Source organism: Lithobates pipiens, unplaced genomic scaffold, assembly GCF_037356315.1.
Source record: "Lithobates pipiens isolate NorthernLeopardFrog02 unplaced genomic scaffold, aLitPip1_a1.2 Scaffold_19, whole genome shotgun sequence".
In the NCBI taxonomy this organism is placed as follows: Eukaryota; Metazoa; Chordata; class Amphibia; order Anura; family Ranidae; genus Lithobates; species Lithobates pipiens.
In genome coordinates this window covers 377,097,608-377,114,907 of record NW_027507764.1, presented here as the reverse complement: position 1 = coordinate 377,114,907, position 17,300 = coordinate 377,097,608, and the positions used below count along the sequence as shown (strand labels likewise).

Sequence of the window (17,300 nt, the reverse complement as noted above, 5' to 3'; positions counted from 1 at the left end):
CACAGGGCTGCTGTGATTGGCCCTGTGCCATGTGATCATTATGACCAATCACAATAGTAAACAATGGTGTCATGAATGACAACAGTTGTTTACTATTGCTTATTGTGATAAGTGGCATCAATAATCTAGTACAGGGTCAATCACAATGGTCCTGTATCTCAATCAGTCATCTGCTGTGCCCGGTTTGTACACTGGCATGGATGGGAGCTAGTTAAATAAAAAAAGATGAAAGCTGAACTCCAGGTATGATCTTTATTGTATCCTTATATTGATCCAGCTTGGATCAATGTAATTATGCAAATCTCATACCCAAGGAGCTTCCCCTCTGCACCCTGACCACAGAGGCTTGCTTGCTTAGCGCTGCCGCCATTCATGCAACAAGTTTTTTTTTTTTCTTAATTAATACAAAGCGTTCTCTGATTGGATAAGGTGGAGAGAAAGGGGTGGTAATGAGACAATCTCCACCCAGGTTAATCAGAGAACTTGTATACACTGAAAAAAAACAAAAAAAAACAGGTGTTCTGCGAATGGTGACAGAGCTGAGCAAGTGATCCAACATCCAACCACCACCCCCCCCCCCCCGTAGTGATTGTGAATGGGGAAAGCAGCTTTGCACAGGACCCCGAAAGAACGTGGATAACAATGTATATTTACATATTTGTGCATAATAAAAGTCATGCCTGGAGTTTAGCTTGAAATATGAAAAAAAAAAAAAGAAAATTGCAGGGTTGGCTTGCATTAGTTGTGTTTTACGTATGTATATGAAGAAGCCGTAAATTATAGGATAGTTGTTCTGAACAAATGGCAGGCATATCAATGTAGCTTTTTTTTTTTTTAAGGAAAGTGATCATTTCAGCCTATGGGACTTCCTCTGCATTATTGTGAAACTTGTTTTTCTTATATGACACACTTACAAACTCCAAATTTCCTATCTTAAAGTGGTTCTAAAGCCTTAAGGTTTTTTTTTCTACCTTACATTGGTAGTAAACTGCCCCTCAGCCCCCCCCCCCCCCCCAATAAAATATTGGGCCCCCTGCAGCATAATGTTCTAGTATTTCACCCATACTAGCACATTATAACAGATACCTGCACACTGAGCCCTTCAGCGCAGTGCTGTGACGGCCCTAGGGCGCTTCCATCTTCACCCGGTTTTCCTGTGCTGTACCTTCAAGGCATGAAGCCTTAAAGGTATGGCACGGGTATACCGACCCTTCATAACACATGTGCCGATGACATCATCGGCTGCATGCCATGTAAATATCTTCTAAGCAGTGCAGGTTTAGGAGATATTCACTGTACCTACAGTATCTACTGCCTTATTATAGGCTTACCTTTAGGTACAAGTTAAAAAGTGGATGTTACTTCCACTTTAATGCATACTATGCATTAGGGTAAAAAACCTTGCGTGCCATAGGATTCCCCCCAGCCACCTTTATATTTTCTGGAGCCTGATCTCAATCTAGCGTTGTGTGGGAGAGCAGCGGCTCTCATCACTCTCTTCCTCCTTACAGGGCAAACTGAAAAACCACGAGTGCCCAGAGGAAGCTCACATATACAAACTCGGTGTAGACTGTGGCCACACCTTGTAAATGAATCTAAGGACCCCTGAACTGCAGGAAATCTATACACTTGGCTATTATGCTGCTCACTGAGGTTTTTAGATGTTTGGTAGCTAAACTATGATGATTTTGAAGAAACTGTATTTTTAATAAAGACTATATATTCATCTGGCTCTTTATGTAGTCTATATTTAAAAAGTGGTATACCTTGCTGAGTGCGTTCTTGTTTTCTAATCTAGTGATTTCATTGTTTCCAAACCAACATTTAACTTTCATTATGCATAAAATGTCTACAATATGGTTGCAAAAATTGTTATCTGCTTTATGCAGCCCTACAGATGCATTAGATTAACTACGTTCTCTCCACAACCACAGATAAACTCTGTACCTATGCCAAAGATGGATCATTTAATTGTGATTTCTTAATTATTCATGTGATTGCTTTAGAGCAAAAATAAATAAAGCACATCTCCTATAGCAATGCATCTCAGTTGTTACTGTTTCTTTAACCAAAATGGCTAGGACTAAAAGTCAGTGCAGCACCTACAATAAAATAGCATGTAATAAAAGTAACAAATACTGGTCATCTGCTTGGTTTTTGTTCCTTTGGGTTCTGTGGACAGGAAAAGACAAGATTTAGGATGTCACTGCAGATATAGCTTCAGGAAGCAATAAGTACATATGAGAGAAAAAAAAAAAAACTGCACCATCGTGCTATTCATTATTGACTTTTACATGTCAATAATTAACAGCTCATCAGTGCATTTCTGCAAATATGGCTTATGTTCCTAAACAAGGGAGTATCTTCAGATAATTGGAACCTATTGAACTCTGTTCATCTTGTGCTGCATATAGATCTTTCTTTTGTATACGCATTACTGCTGCAGCTTGACAGGACTGGCTGCTTTTTTAATCATCAACTATGAATTAAGTGCAGTTCTGTTGTCCTGTGCAGTTATAATTCATGTGACATTAAAATATAGCACACCACTGAAAAGAATGAATGGCTTGCAGTAGATTTATAATACAGGTTTGGGATCTACTTGGCCTATGTGCGTGTGTGTGTGTGTGTGTGTGTGTGTGTGTATATATATATATATATATATATATATATATATATATATATATATAAAATGTGCACATACACGGATACAGTATGTATATATAAAACAATTTATTGATGTCATAGAAGAGAGACTTGTTTTTAACATGAATTGTTGGGGTCAATTTGGTTTGTTTGCAGGCTAACTAATAAAAGGACTGGTAAATTTTTGTTTGTGTTGTGTTCACTTACCTTTCTACCACTGTATTTCTATGGAAATCTTACTTTGGTGTCCAGTGTTTGGCTAGGCATTGATCACCGTGATAGCTACTTTTGCTCTTTTTTCTATTGTATTGTTACAATTTCTTGTAGAATCAAATAAGATTTCTGTGTTGGCGTTCTAAATTCCTAAAATGTGATCATGATCTTTTTATTTTGTAGCTGTTGTGACTGGCTAATAAATGTGTGCAGAAGAAGAAAGGAACTGAAAGCACGCACGGTATGGCTGGGATGCCCAGAAAAATGTGAAGAGAAATATCCTAGGAATGCTATAAAAAATCAGAAGTACAACATCTTTTCATTTATACCTGGGGTAAGATTGCTGCTTCTGCAGTGTTATAACTATAGCATTAAGCATTACAAGCATAGCAAGCATTAGGCTTCTACAGTATTTTAGAAATGCTAATAATGTTACCAATTCATCAACCAGTATTATTCATTTAAATAATTTGTATATTTGTCTGTTTTTTGTAGGAGGTAGACAAACATTAGAAACTATTTTCTTGGAGGTTTATATTTAGAAAGTTACGGAAAGCTTCTGGAGAGCAAATTCTTTTTTTTATTTAACTAGTTTATAGGTTGCGTTCCCAGGAATTTATTAAGCCTGAAACTAGCAAATTGAATGCTAAAAAAAGGTACTTTTTTTTTTTTTAATACTTAAAGAGGGATTCCACCAAATTTTTTTTTATTAAAAGCCAGCAGCTATAAATACTAAAGCTGCTGACTTTTAATAAATGGACACTCACCTGTCCCGGGTTCCAGCGATGCCGAGGCCGATCGATCGCTCGGCTCTCGGCTGCTGTCGCCACCATTCTAGGTGAGGGAATCAGGAAGTGAAGCGAATCGGCTTCACTTCCCGGTTCCCTACTGCGCATGCGCGAGCCGCGCCGCGCAATAGGAAATCTCCGCGCTGTCACTGGGACCCGTGTGTGTCCCAGCAGACAGCGCGGCAGGGCAGGAAATGGCGTAGACTCCCACGGGAGTCTATGCCCGGAAGTGGGTGAAAATACCTGTCTTTGACAGGTATCTCCATCCCCCTCCCCCCTGAAAGGTGTCAATTGTGACACCGGAGGGGGGGAGGGATCCGATCAGCGGAGGTTCCACTTTAGGGTGGAATCCCGCTTTAACCACTTCAGCCCCAGAAGGTTTTACAAGGGGTTAAAACCAGGCCATTTTTTTCCCGATACAATACCGCGTTACTTTAACTGATAATTGTGCGGTCATGCGACACTGTACCCAAATAAAATCGATGTCCTTTTTGCCCCACAAATAGAGATTTCTTTTGGTGGCATTTGATTACCTCTGCGGTTTCTATTTTTTGTGCTATAAACACAAAAAAAAAAAAAAAAAAAGAGCGACAATTGTGAACAAAACAAAACAATAAAACCCAATAAAAAAAAGTAAAAAATCTAATTTCTTTATCAATTTAGGCCAATATATATTCAGCTATATATTTTTGATTAAAAAAATCCCTATAAGCATATATAGATTGGTTTGCATAAAAGATATAACGGCCGCATACGATGGGATATTTTATGGAATTATTATTATTTTTTTTTTACTAGTAATGGCGGGGATCAGCGATTTTTAGCGGGACTGCGACATTGCGGCGGACATATCGGACACCTAACTGCCACTTTTGACACTTTTTTGGGAACCAGTGACACTGATATGCACTGTTACTGTACTAATGACACTGGCAGTCAAGGGGTTAATAGGTTAACATCAGGAGCAATCAAAGGGTTAAGTGTGCTCCTAGGGAGTGCTTTCTAACTGTGTGGGGGTTGCTCCGACTGGATGAAGACAAAGATCCATGTTCCTGCTTAGCAGGAACACGAAGTCTCCATCTTCTTCCTTGTTAGAATGACAGTTTACATAGGCGGATCACTGTTCTGCCTCTCTGGAGAATGATCGCGGGTGGCTTGTGGACAGAGGGTCTGCCAGACTCGCTGATTGACATCCCCTGTGTCCAATCAACATGCAGTCGCGCCTCTGGAAGTACACGCACGCCACCCCGTGGCTTTACCACAAAGTGACATACAGGTTTTGGATTTTAAAATAAACAATTATACTCACCAAGGTGGATGCAGAATTGATATGATGCTGCATCTGTCCCTCACCAGCTCTGCACTGTGAGCTGAGCAATCAAACACCATGGATCACTCAGGTCTCCCCCTCTGCTTTTAGCAGAGAGCGATGACTGTCAGTCATCGGCTCTCTGCTCTCCCCTCCAACGCCCACTGGGCTGTGGGGGGGTCTGGAGGGGCTGGTCCGCTGAGAGTTTCCCCGCATCCAATTCACATGTCAAGAGTTTGTGACTGGCTCTCACGTCGCCAGAGCGGCTCCGGTGTGAATTGTACAGGAATCCGGTGCGTCGTCTGGTCCGTTTCAGGTCTGAATTAAGCCACAAATTTGGACTAAAATCTGACCTGCAACGGTGAACAGGAACACACAGGACCCCTGCTGTGAGCCACTCTGTGCTTCAGTGTGAACTCAGCCTTAAACAAATATCTTACAGCGCCTATAGAAGATGATCTTTCATTTCAGGATTCTATAGGCAGAAAATTCTCTTTTCTCCTGCAGACCTAGCTCTGCAACTGCTGTTGCTGCAATCTCCATTTGACTTCAGAAATGAACACTCAACAGAATCCTGTATTCAAAGAGTTCTGGCAAATTACCTACAAACATTGCCTTCTGCTTACTTTTCTGTATTGATGCCCTAGAACAAGCCATGACATAAATTTCCAGAATGCTCTCATTTTTGTCCATATGCACAGAATCCTATGGCAAAAGCCTGAACAGCTGGAGCTGTGTGTAAAAGAAGCCTCACCTCTGTGCCCTTTGAAGAAAGGCATCTCTTTTATGATGCACTTGACATGTTCATTAGGGAGATCACTGGAGGTAAGGCCACTTTTCCTACAGTGGAAGGCTTCAAAACCCCCATCCTCAGGGATTCTACTTTATCTAAAGGAAGATCTCCTTATCTCTCTTCCCAGGCTTCATTTTCAAAGCAAAAATACATCCATTCCTTTTGGTGCAAGACCTGGAACACAGGGTCTATAAAGTTTGCCACAAAGCCTTCTCCACAATGAAGAGACACCCTCACTCTTAAGACTGGGGGGACATTTGTTGCAGTTTGCATCCCTTTGGGTTCCAGACATCCCAGGCCTATGGGTTCCATAAGTAGCTTTAAAGGAGTACAAAATAATTTCAAGCTCTACTCTCTCACTGTTTTTTTTTTTTCTCTCAAATCGGCCAAAATCTGCAAAAAGACAATTAGATTTGCAGACTGCCCTAAACCATTGCTGTCCTGTGAGGGGGGTTTGTTCTGGTTTGTTCTAGTTCAGTTGGGGTATTAATCCTATTCTAGACCTAAATTCCCTAAACAAGTACCTGCCTGTTCCAAAGTTTTGAATGGAATTGGCAAGGTAAGTAATTGCCTCTCTGAGAAAAGGGAAATATCTAAAATATCTTACATCAGTAGACATTCAAGATGGCTACCTCCATACCGTTTACCCATCTCATCAACACTTTCTTCTTTCAGTTTGTCTCACTGCCATTTGGCCTAACCTCAACCCTTTAGAGTATTTATAAAGGTGCTTGCACCCCAGCTTGCTTTTCTAAAAACTCAGGGCTTTCAAGTCATACCATACGGTATTTGAACAACCTTCTTCTGTTCACATTCTGGGAGTGGACAATTAGCAGGTGGATTTCCTTAGCCATCACTGCTGGACCTGGGAGAATGTTCTTTTCCTCCCCTTCACCCCTTCCCTTCAATCTTAAGCCCCATACACACTATCAGTTTTTCTGCTGAGTTTTTCCTTCAGATTTACCAAAACCATGTAGTACAAGGGCCTGCCTGATTGCATACACATTGAAACGCCTAAGGTTTGCCCTCATATTATATGGTTTTGGTAAATCTGAAGGAAAAACTCAGCAGAAGAAATGATAGTGTGTACGGGGCTTTATATGTCATAAATGTGGGACACCCAGATATGAACATCCTAGCCTCCAGCTTCAACAACAAGTTACCTATGTTTGTGGCCAGGACCAAGGATCCTCTAGCACTGGTGTTGGATGGTATGGTAATTTCTGGTAAGACTCCATTCTGGCTAATAGCTGTCCTTCCTCCAGTGCGGATTGTTCCTTAATTTCTCCCCAAAATTGACGAAGCGGAAAAAAAAATCAGTGATACTTATTGCATCAAATTGGCTCAGAATAACCTGATACACAGATATACTCAAACCTCTGTGATACGACCCCTGGCTTGTTCCAAACAGGTCAGACTTGCTATCTCAAGGCCCTCTGTTTATCCTGCTTCTCAGTTAGTGGCTTTATTGTCATGGCTGTTGAAAAAGAGGTTTTGAGGGACGAGGGCATCTTTGACTCTGACATTCAAACTCGGAGCCATAAAAGCCACTTTGTGAACAATGTATATTACCATACCTGTAAATCCTATTTTGCTTGGTATAAGCAGACTCGGAGCTGAAGCCTGTCTTCCATTTACTTGACACTGGAGTTGAATACAGTGCGTGACCTTGTTTTTATAAAATTAATTTTTCTCCAGTCATCTTCCAGGACGGCACACCTGAGAGATGACTGGTCCACCTGACAGGAAACACAATCAACAACAAATTTAAAAGTCCCCACCCCTCCCTCAGACCCTCAGTTCTTGATTGTGTTTCCCACAGGATGGCAGCGAAACCAAGTTTCTTTTTAACTTTTTCTTTATGGGGTCTGGGACCCCGTGTTTTTTTCGTGAGGTTTTTCTTCCTGGGACTTAAACAGACAGGGTCTGTGGTGCTCCCTTGTATACCCCCAGGGAAACTTGAGGGGTAATCCTCACTCAAGGTCTCCTTAGGGAGCCTTGTAAGAGCCTCGTGGGACAGGGGAGTTGTCCCAGTAGTGCTATTCCCCTGTTGTCTTGTTTTTTCTTACCTTCACATTTTCGTTGGTGGAGTGGGTGAGCTGTTGCTTTTCCGTAGTGCGGAACGCGAGTGGCGTGCGTTCCAACGCCACAGCGCATGTCCGGAAGTCCAAGGGCGTCACTTCCGGGTATCGAGTTCCGGAAGTGGGACGGCTGGACGCACCGGCGTGCGTTCCAGCCTCAGAGCGCAGGACCGGAAGAGGCCGTACGTCATTTCCGGACGACGGACCTCCTTAAAAATGGCGCCGATCGGCGCGTTTTTTAAACAGAACGGGTGTGATGTGATGCACCCAGTCTCCTCGCCCGACAAAACGCTTTTCCGGAGGCAGCACCCGGACAAAGACAACAAGGGGACGCTCGAGACTATACCTGATCCAGCGATCCTGCAGGGCAGCAAATCGCCATGGAAGAGGAAGGTCCGTCTGAGCAGACAACCGTTGAGGTCGCCACTGGGGGTGAGTGATCCAACTTTATTTAGGGGCAGGGTACTCTAGGGAAGAGCTCCTGTGCCCCTTTTAGGACATGTGTAGCTAAATTGTCTATTTTTGTGTTTTTGACTGTTCCCAGGGACCGAAAGCTCTGCCCAGGGGTCAGCTGCTAGGTCTAAGGGAAAGGCTACTTCAAAGTCCAGGCGTTGTGGTTACTGTAACTCTAAGTTAGCACAAGACCACACCAAACCTTTCTGCGATCGATGTATCACCAAACTCGCAGGCAAGGAGACCGCTCAGGTCGTGAAAGAATGTAGGGCCTTACAAGCAGAAATGCTGGCCACCCTTCAATCTTTTCAGTCCACCCTAGTGAAGGGTTTGGAGGAAGTACCATCAGAGAGAGAGACTCCTCAGTTACAGGAAAACTTTTCCACATCTTATGCGGAAAGTTCCCAGGGCCAAGTCTCCATATTATCTGAGGTGGAGGAAGTCCAGGTCCCAGACTGTAGTTCTGGATAGGATGATTCAGACCAAGATAGCCAGGGGGAGGCTAAGCTTGGGGGATTTTTGTTCTCGAGTGAGGACATGGAAGGTTTATTAAAAGCCATTTACACCTCAGAAGATATTCAGGTTCCCTCTGCTCAAGTCTCAGCACAGGATAGAGTATATAGAGGTTTAGGAAGGTTACAGACCAGAACCTTTCCCATTCACCAGTCTCTGAAGGAGATAATCCTCAGAGAATGGAAGGAACCTGAACGCAAGCTTCTCAAACTGAAAGCTTGGAAAAGGAGGTGTCCCTTTAAAGATGAGGAGGAGGAGAATTTTTTTAAAGCTCCTCGCTTGGATGCAGCCTTAGCGCAGGTATCTAAGAGGTCCGAGTTATCCTTTGAAGATTCTGGAAATATCCAGGATCAGATGGATAGAAAGTCGGAAACTTTGCTCAAAAGAGCCTGGGAGGCGAATGCGGCAGCAATGGCGCCTGCCCTAGCTTCCGCCTGTGTAGCCAGGAATGCTGACACCTGGCTTGGCAAATTAATGGATCACGTTTCCCACAGTAGGGAGACTAAAGAGATCGTAGACTCGCTGGAGGTAATCAGTCGAGCAGTAGCTTATGTGGCAGATGCAGCAGTGGAGACTGTTAGGACCACAGCTAAAGCAGCAGCACTTTTGAACTCTGCCAGGAGGGCACTATGGGTCAAGACCTGGGATGGAGATTTTACTTCCAAGTCTCGCCTATGCGGCATCCCCTTTGAAGGTTCCTTGCTGTTTGGTGCAGGCCTTGATCAGGTTTTGTCCCGATCTACGGAGAAGGGCAAGAAATTTCCTGTAAGGCCCAAGAAGGAAAGGGGTAAGAAATTTTTTCGAGGCCCCTATTCAAAGACCCATCATAAGGGGAAAGCTGAACAAAGGAGGAAATGGAACTTGGGAAAAGGAAAAGAAAAAAGTGCAATTCTTTTCTCCAGCTCTGGAGCCTCTCAGAAAGAAGGCAAATGACGCCACCGTAAAGGTAGGCGCAAGACTCAGCGATTTCCTTCCCCAGTGGGAAAGGATTACGCAGAGTCCATACATTTTAAACCTTTTAGAAGTGGGGTACAGACTGGAATTTCAGACTCATCCCCCACAGGAATTTCTGGTTACTTTTCCTCCCAGGGACCCAACCAAGGCAGAAGGGTTACTGAAAAATCTAAAGGAGCTAGCAGAGCAAGGGGTTATTACTCCAGTACCAAACAATCAGCTTACCCAGGGGTTTTACTCACACGTATTTGTGGTTCCAAAACCCTCAGGAAAATTTCGGTTGATAATAAATTTGAAGAGACTCAACCGTTACCTGCTTCACAAAAAGTTCAGGATGGAGAGTATTTACTCAGTAAGAAAACATCTGCAGAGAGGAGTCTTTATGGTCACCCTGGACCTAAAAGACGCTTATCTACACGTACCCATTGCTCCCGAACACCAGAAGTACCTACGGTTCGCAGTTTGCATACAGCAAAGGATACAACACTGGCAGTTCAGGGCTCTTCCCTTTGGGCTGGCGGCAAGTCCAAGGATATTCACGAAGGTGTTAGCCGAAGTAGTAGCATACCTACACCTGCAGGGGATAGGGTTAATACCCTATCTGGACGACTTGCTGATCTACAGTGTGGATCAGAGGCAAGCAGTAATAGACAGAGACATCGTGTTAGAAACTCTGGAGACCTTGGGCTGGATGGTCAGTCGGGAGAAGTCCTCACTGACTCCATCTCAGTCCAAACTATACCTAGGCTACCTGTTAGACTCACAGGCACAGAAGGTATTCTTACCAACAGAAAAGGTAACGAAGGTCCAGAATGCGGTTGTCACCCTTCTCGAAAGAGGAGAAGCCTCTCTGAGATATATAATGAGGTTGCTGGGTCTCATGACGGCCTGCATTCCGGCAGTAACCTGGGCACAACTCCATTCTTGGGAGCTTCAGTCTTTTCTACTTGCCTCATGGGGAGGAAAAAGAGAAACATTAGAGAACAGAGTACCCATCACAGAGGAGGTATCTCGTTCTCTGCGGTGGTGGCTCGACCCACAGAATTTGTTGAATGGTCGCCCCTGGTCTCAGGTAAACCCTTTGGTCTTAACCACGGACGCCAGCGCTTGGGGTTGGGGGGCTCATCTGGGAGACCGATATACCCAGGGGTCCTGGAACCACAGCCAAGCCAGGGAGTCTTCCAATTTCAGGGAGCTTCTGGCAGTAGGCAAAGCCCTAGACTATTTCCGAGAGGAACTGCAGGACAGGGAGGTTCAGGTCCTCTCGGACAACCTGGTCACGGTGGCATACCTAAACCACCAAGGAGGGACAAGGTCGGACAAACTAAGACGGTTAGCACAACAGATCCTTGTGAAAGCAGAAAAGAGGGTCCTTTCACTGTCAGCGATTCATATAAAGGGCTCACTCAATCTGCAAGCAGATTTTCTAAGCAGACAGCCCATCCTTCAAGGGGAATGGGGATTGAGCAAAGAAATCTTCTTCCTGGTGTGCAGACATTTTGGCAAGCCAGAAATAGATTTGTTCGCTTCCCGGGAGAATGCGAAGGTTCTCAGGTTTTTCTCCCTTTACAAGGATCAAGAAGCAGAAGGGATAGACGCTCTTGTACAAGTGTGGGATTTCAGGCTGGCTTATGCCTTTCCCCCATTGGTGCTCCTTCCCAGAGTCCTACAAAAATTAACCTACTCAAGGTCAGACCTGATACTGATAGCACCCTGGTGGCTCAAGAGAGTTTGGTTTCCCACCATTCAGAGTCTCGCGATAGCTCCCCCGCTGCGTCTGCCAGTGCAACGAGACCTACTCAGTCAGGGTCCAATCTTTCACCCCGACCCGGGTCGTCTCTCTCTGACAGCGTGGCTATTGAAAAGGAAATACTCCGAGACAGGGGCTGTTCGGAAAAAGTGATAGATACTCTTCTCCTCAGTAGGAAAGGCGTCACCAGAAAGATTTATGCAAAGGTCTGGAAAGTCTTCTCCCACTGGCTACAGTCTAAGGAGGGGGCTCTCCAGATGATACCCACCATCCTAGACTTTCTTCAGGAGGGGGTGGACCAGGGTTTGGCAGTTAGCACCCTAAAGGTCCAGGTGGCAGCCCTGTCCGTGTTTTTTGATAGGAAGCTAGGACAGGAGCCGCTAATAAAAAGATTTTTGTCGGCCAGGGAAAGGGTAGTTCCAGTTAGGTCGGTCAGTTGTCCTCCATGGGATCTGTCCCTGGTATTAGATGCCCTAACAAGGGGGCCTTTTGAGCCGGTGGCTCAAATTTCGGTTAAACTTTTATCATTTAAGTTGGCCTTCCTCCTGGCTATCACTACGGCCAGGAGGGTGAGTGATATACAGGCTCTGTCGATTAAAGAGCCGTTTTTGCGCATCCTAGAGGATAGGGTAATCCTCACTCAGGATCCTCTTTATTTGCCAAAGGTAGCTTCATTATTTCACAGAACACAGGAGATTATTCTCCCGTCCTTTTGCCAGAATCCTAAGAATAAGGAAGAGGAAAGATTTCATTTCTTAGATGTCAGGCGTTGTCTCCTAGTCTATTTAGAAAGGGTGAGAGACTTTAGGAGATCCAGTCATTTATTGGTCACTTTCTCAGGGAAGAAAAAGGGTCTACAAGCATCTAAGTCTACGATAGCTAGATGGGTTAGACAAACCATATCCATCGCTTATAGACAGGCAGGTAAACCAGTACCAACCCGCCTTAAGGCGCATTCAGCCAGATCCCTAGCGACCTCCTGGGCAGAAAGGGCAGGCGCCTCAATCGACCAGATCTGCAAAGCAGCAACATGGACGAGCCATAGAACCTTTCTGAGGCACTACAGAGTGGAGCTGTTGTCCCCTCAGGATTTGGCATTTGGCAGGAAGGTCCTACAAGCGGTTGTCCTGCCCTAAAGGTAGGCCTGAACTTCTTGCTTATCCTCTCAGGTGTGCCGTCCTGGAAGATGACTGGAGAAAATGACCAGTTACACTTACCGGTAACGTCTTTTCTAGGAAATCTTCCAGGACGGCAGGCCTACTCCCTACCCTTGTTTTATTGGTGTGGTATATTAATTCCTCACAGAATGTTCCCTCTGACACTGGTGTGGGTTTTTCTTTACCATAACTGAGGGTCTGAGGGAGGGGTGGGGACTTTTAAATTTGTTGTTGATTGTGTTTCCTGTCAGGTGGACCAGTCATCTCTCAGGTGTGCCGTCCTGGAAGATTTCCTAGAAAAGACGTTACCGGTAAGTGTAACTGGTCATTTTTCTTCACATTCAGCATTTTGTATGTGCAGTTACAGTATAGGCACTGTTCTTATTTTTATATATATATAATATATATATATATATATATATATATATATATATATATATATATAGTGTTTTGATTTATATCAGTTGGTGTTCTGAGTAACTGCTTTTCATTTGCATTTATTTTTAGGTTTTATTTTATTGTTTCAAATTTCACACTAATTGTGCCAGTGTTTTCCCAAATTAATTATGTTTGCTATTCTTATTTGCAGCTTGTGTCCTGTAATGTACAATTAAGGAATTTTGACTTGCCTGTAAATTACATATCTGGGAGTACAGTACAGGACACAGGCCAGTACAAGACACAGGCCAACAGAGGTTTCACTGTGTGGGGTAGGGTTATAAAGGTATGCCAAAGGGGCGTGTCCAAAATCCTTGTCAGCAGCTGAAGGTAGCAGCCTATAACCCAGGGTCAAAGATTATCCCGCCTATGCCCTGTACTCCAAGATATGGATTTTTACAGGTAAGTAATTTCTTTTCAGCCCACAGGAGAAATGCCTAAGTCTCTTCTATGGTTGCTACTACTACTACTTCTAAGTGAAAGAGAGTTATTTTCACTCTTCCACCAGGCTTCTACTTCTAAACCGAGGCTTGTCACCTCCTTTTTTTTTGTGAGTCCTGGACTCCCAGGTCCACTGAGCCTGCTCAGATGCCCTCCTCACAATGAAGGGACACCCCCACTCTTGCCAATGTTTGGTCCTATATGTCATTTCAAGGGCTACAGAAAAGAGCTTCTAGCTCGGCTTCCTCTTTTCTTTTAACTTTCCAATCTGCTAATTTTAGACCAAAAGAAAACAGATAATGACTGCCTTGCACCAGCTTCTGACAGAAGGAGTGGTTCTACCAGTTGCTTCAGAAAAACTGTTTCAAGGTTTCCATTCACGGTCCCAAAACCAAAATCTGCCTGATACTAGACTTAAAATCTTTAAACAGATTTCTTTGAGTTCTAAAATTCAGGATGAAATCACCAAGATCTGTAATTTCCTCTCCTAAACAAGAGCGATATCTGGTATCAGAAGACATTTGAGATGCCTATCTACTTACCTCAACTCTTTCTGCATTTTGCTGTTGGAGACCAACACTTCGAATTTGTAGCACTACATTTGGCTCTCCTCTATACCCCGAGTGTTCAAAGTGCTTTCCTCACTTCTGACTTCTCTATGAACCCTGGGTATGAATGTAATAGGCTACCTGGCTGACCCTCTACTGAAGAACTCCACAGTCATTATCTGCCAACATCCAAAGAATAATACAGTTTCTTTAAATCTTTGGTTGGATAATCAACTTTACAAAGTCTGCTCTCCATCCCTCGCACCATCTTGATTATCTGGGTCTAATCTTGGACTAGCTAGAATTTTCCTTACCCAAGAGAAGGTTGCTTTGCTAAGGTCCCTAACAAGGGCCTCCAATCAAAACAGCACTGCTCAGTTCACCTCTATAATGAGGTTCTGGGCTTGTTGATAGAGTCATGAAGCCATTCCCTTTGCACAGTTTCATTCTAGACCTCTTCAATCCAAATTGCTAACCACATGTCAAAAACAAATCTGTCACCGACATGGTGGATCTCCAACCCTGCTCTAGAACTGTGAGGCATTGAGAACTTCTGGGCAGAGACTCATATTCCTGGTTTCTTGGCCGTCCTCATTCCTGGAGTGGACCGTTGACAGAAGGACTTCCTAAGTTGACCTAAATGCAGGGAATGGTCTCTGTGCCCAGAGATCTTTCACATTGTCAGAGGTGGGGAATACCAGAGGTTGACATCCTAGCCTCCAAGTTCAACAGTAAGCTAAAGAAATTTGTAGCAAGGAGACCAGGGGTCCTTTACACGTTTTAGTACATGCTCTAGTAATTCCTTAGACTGAATATGATTTTTGCCTTTCCATTTAAGATCTCCCTCAACTGCTGCGCAACATAGATAAGGAAAGAGTTCTGGTGATTCTTATTGCAACAAATTGGCCCAGAAGAACATAGTGCACAGACAGACTCCGACTTCTTGTGAAGGAGTTTTGGTCTCTTACTAAAAGAACCCACCTACTGGTCCAAGACCCCTTTATTCCATCCTGCTTCTCAGTCACGAAAACCCAAGTCTTAAAGGATAGGGGTATTTCCACCTTACTTACATTTACCATCGCACATGGAAGGCTTTCTTTGCCTGGCACGATGGCAGGAAGCTGAGTCCCAAGAAATACTCTATCACTCGTATTTTGGTATTTTTGTTAGTATGGTCTTGATGAGCTTGTTGCCATGATTACTCTCAAGGGACAGGTGTCGGCTTTATCCATTTTATTCATATCTAAGGTAATCTTTCCACTTTCATGAAGACATTTTTTTCCCTTCCCTTTGTCTAACCCCAAAACATGCCAAGAAATTGCCCTGCATTGCCTGGATGCAGTCAGGGATTTTAGGGCCTCTATTCACAAGACTAAGCTCTTCTTTGCCCTGGCTGTGGGCCCCCGTAGAGGGCATTCTGCTTTCCCATTCTATCTCTGCTAGGTGGATCAGACACCTTATTAGCTAGGCATACACAGTTATGGAGTTCCTTCTTTCCCTATCGGAGCCCATTCTACAATTACTGTTGGTCGTCATGGGCTTTTTAGCATCAACCATCTGCAAGGCCGCCACCTGGCCATCTGTTCAGTCATTTTTTTCCTAGGTGGATGATCAGTTCTTGGCTGATGCAAGCTTTGGCTGCAAAGTGCTTCAAGCTGTAATTGGATTTTCGTACATGTTCTTAATTCTTGTTTTCTTGTGGTCCTATCTGCAGTTCTGTTTTGCTATGTTGTTTCTCACCCCCCACTTTATTGCTTGGGAATGTCCCATGGTCTATAAATACAAGTCCTATATCGTATATTGTACTATACAAATATGATAATAGGATTTTTGACATGCCTGTAAATTCCTTAGCTTAGAGTACAGTACTGGAGACCCCTCCTCTCTGTGACTTTCCCACTCCTCATTGCTTGCTAATAACAGTAGTGGGGCTTTGCTGAATATGACAGGCAAATTTATGGGTGCTAGGTGGAAAATTTAGAGCCAGTGAGCAAGTAGCGCAGTCATGTCCAAAGTCCGGCCCTCAGCCCGGTTTTGTATGGCCCCCACATTGCTCCCAGCTTCTCCTAGTATTATGGCCCGCCTGGCTCCACACACACCGAGCGCCTCACTGACAAGCTGGGGCGTGTGCGGCAGGTCTGGAGCCTGTGATTCCGGCGGGGATTGGTGGCTGCTAGTGCCTCTCACCCCACCTCTCACTGACAATCAGGGGCTGGGGGTGGTCCAAGGCTTCCGGGAAGCTGACGGCACACGCCGCCAATAGCAGACACTGAGCTGTCCCTGCAGCAGCTGCAGATCTCTCAGTGCCTGTGATTGGCGGCGCGGATTGGCTGCGGGGCCGCGCGCTGTCAGCTTCCTGAAAGTCAGAACGAGAGGAGAGAGAATTAAAGGTAAAGAGAATTAAAGATGAAGAGAATTAAAGAGAGCGAGAATTAAAGAAAAGAGAGCGAGAATTAAAGAAAAGAGAGCGAGAATTAAAGAAAAGAGAGCGAGAATTAGAGAGAGAGAGAGAGAGAGAATTAGAGAGAGAGAAATAAAGAGAAAGAGCATTAAAGAGAAATAAAGAGAAAGAGAATTAAAGAGAAAGAGAATTAAATATATATATCCAAATAACAGCTCATCTTCACCACACACAGCCGCAAAGGTAGGAGAATTCTTGCTGGGCAGTGTATTAGTGTATCGGACGAACACGCTTAGACCAAAACCTCTGACACTGCGCTCACATCATTTCCCATTCTGGTCAATTTCTAAAATGGCGACTGTAAACAAGAGAAGGAAAGTTGACAGTGAGGGCCGCCACTTCCAGGACAAGTGGAAAGTGGAATATTTCTGTGTTTGTCTGATATGCCAAGAGACTGTGGCTGTTTATAAGGAATTTAATGTCAAGAGGCACTACCAGTCGCGACATAGCACATACGACAAGCTAACAGGGTGCGACCGCAGTGAAAAGTTGAAGCAACTTGAAGCTGTTTTTATGTCGCAACAGCGATTTTTCACAAGAGCCCGTGAGTCAAATGAAAATGCCACAAAGGTAAGCTATGAGGTGGCAACGTTAATTGCTAAAAATTGCAAATCTTTTGCAATCAAAGAATGCGTTATGAAAATGGTGGAGAATATCTGTCCCGAGAAGAAGCAAGAGTTTGCCCACATTTGCCTGGCTCGTAACACTGTAGCACGGAGAATTGAAGAGATTTCATCAGATATTAAGAGACAGTT

The 17,300-nt window shown here is 44.1% G+C and overlaps 1 protein-coding gene across 2 annotated transcripts in view; it reads left to right on the top strand.

Moving 5' to 3' along the window:
- The window catches only part of ATP9B (ATPase phospholipid transporting 9B (putative)), a 534,623-nt gene that overhangs the window by 88,157 nt on the left and 429,166 nt on the right, over nucleotides 1–17,300 (top strand). For both annotated transcript variants that reach the window (XM_077492334.1, XM_077492333.1), the window contains exon 3: nucleotides 3,043–3,193. In XM_077492334.1, coding sequence (XP_077348460.1) covers nucleotides 3,043–3,193 — 151 coding nt within the window. The remainder of the gene's footprint in view (nucleotides 1–3,042; nucleotides 3,194–17,300) is intronic.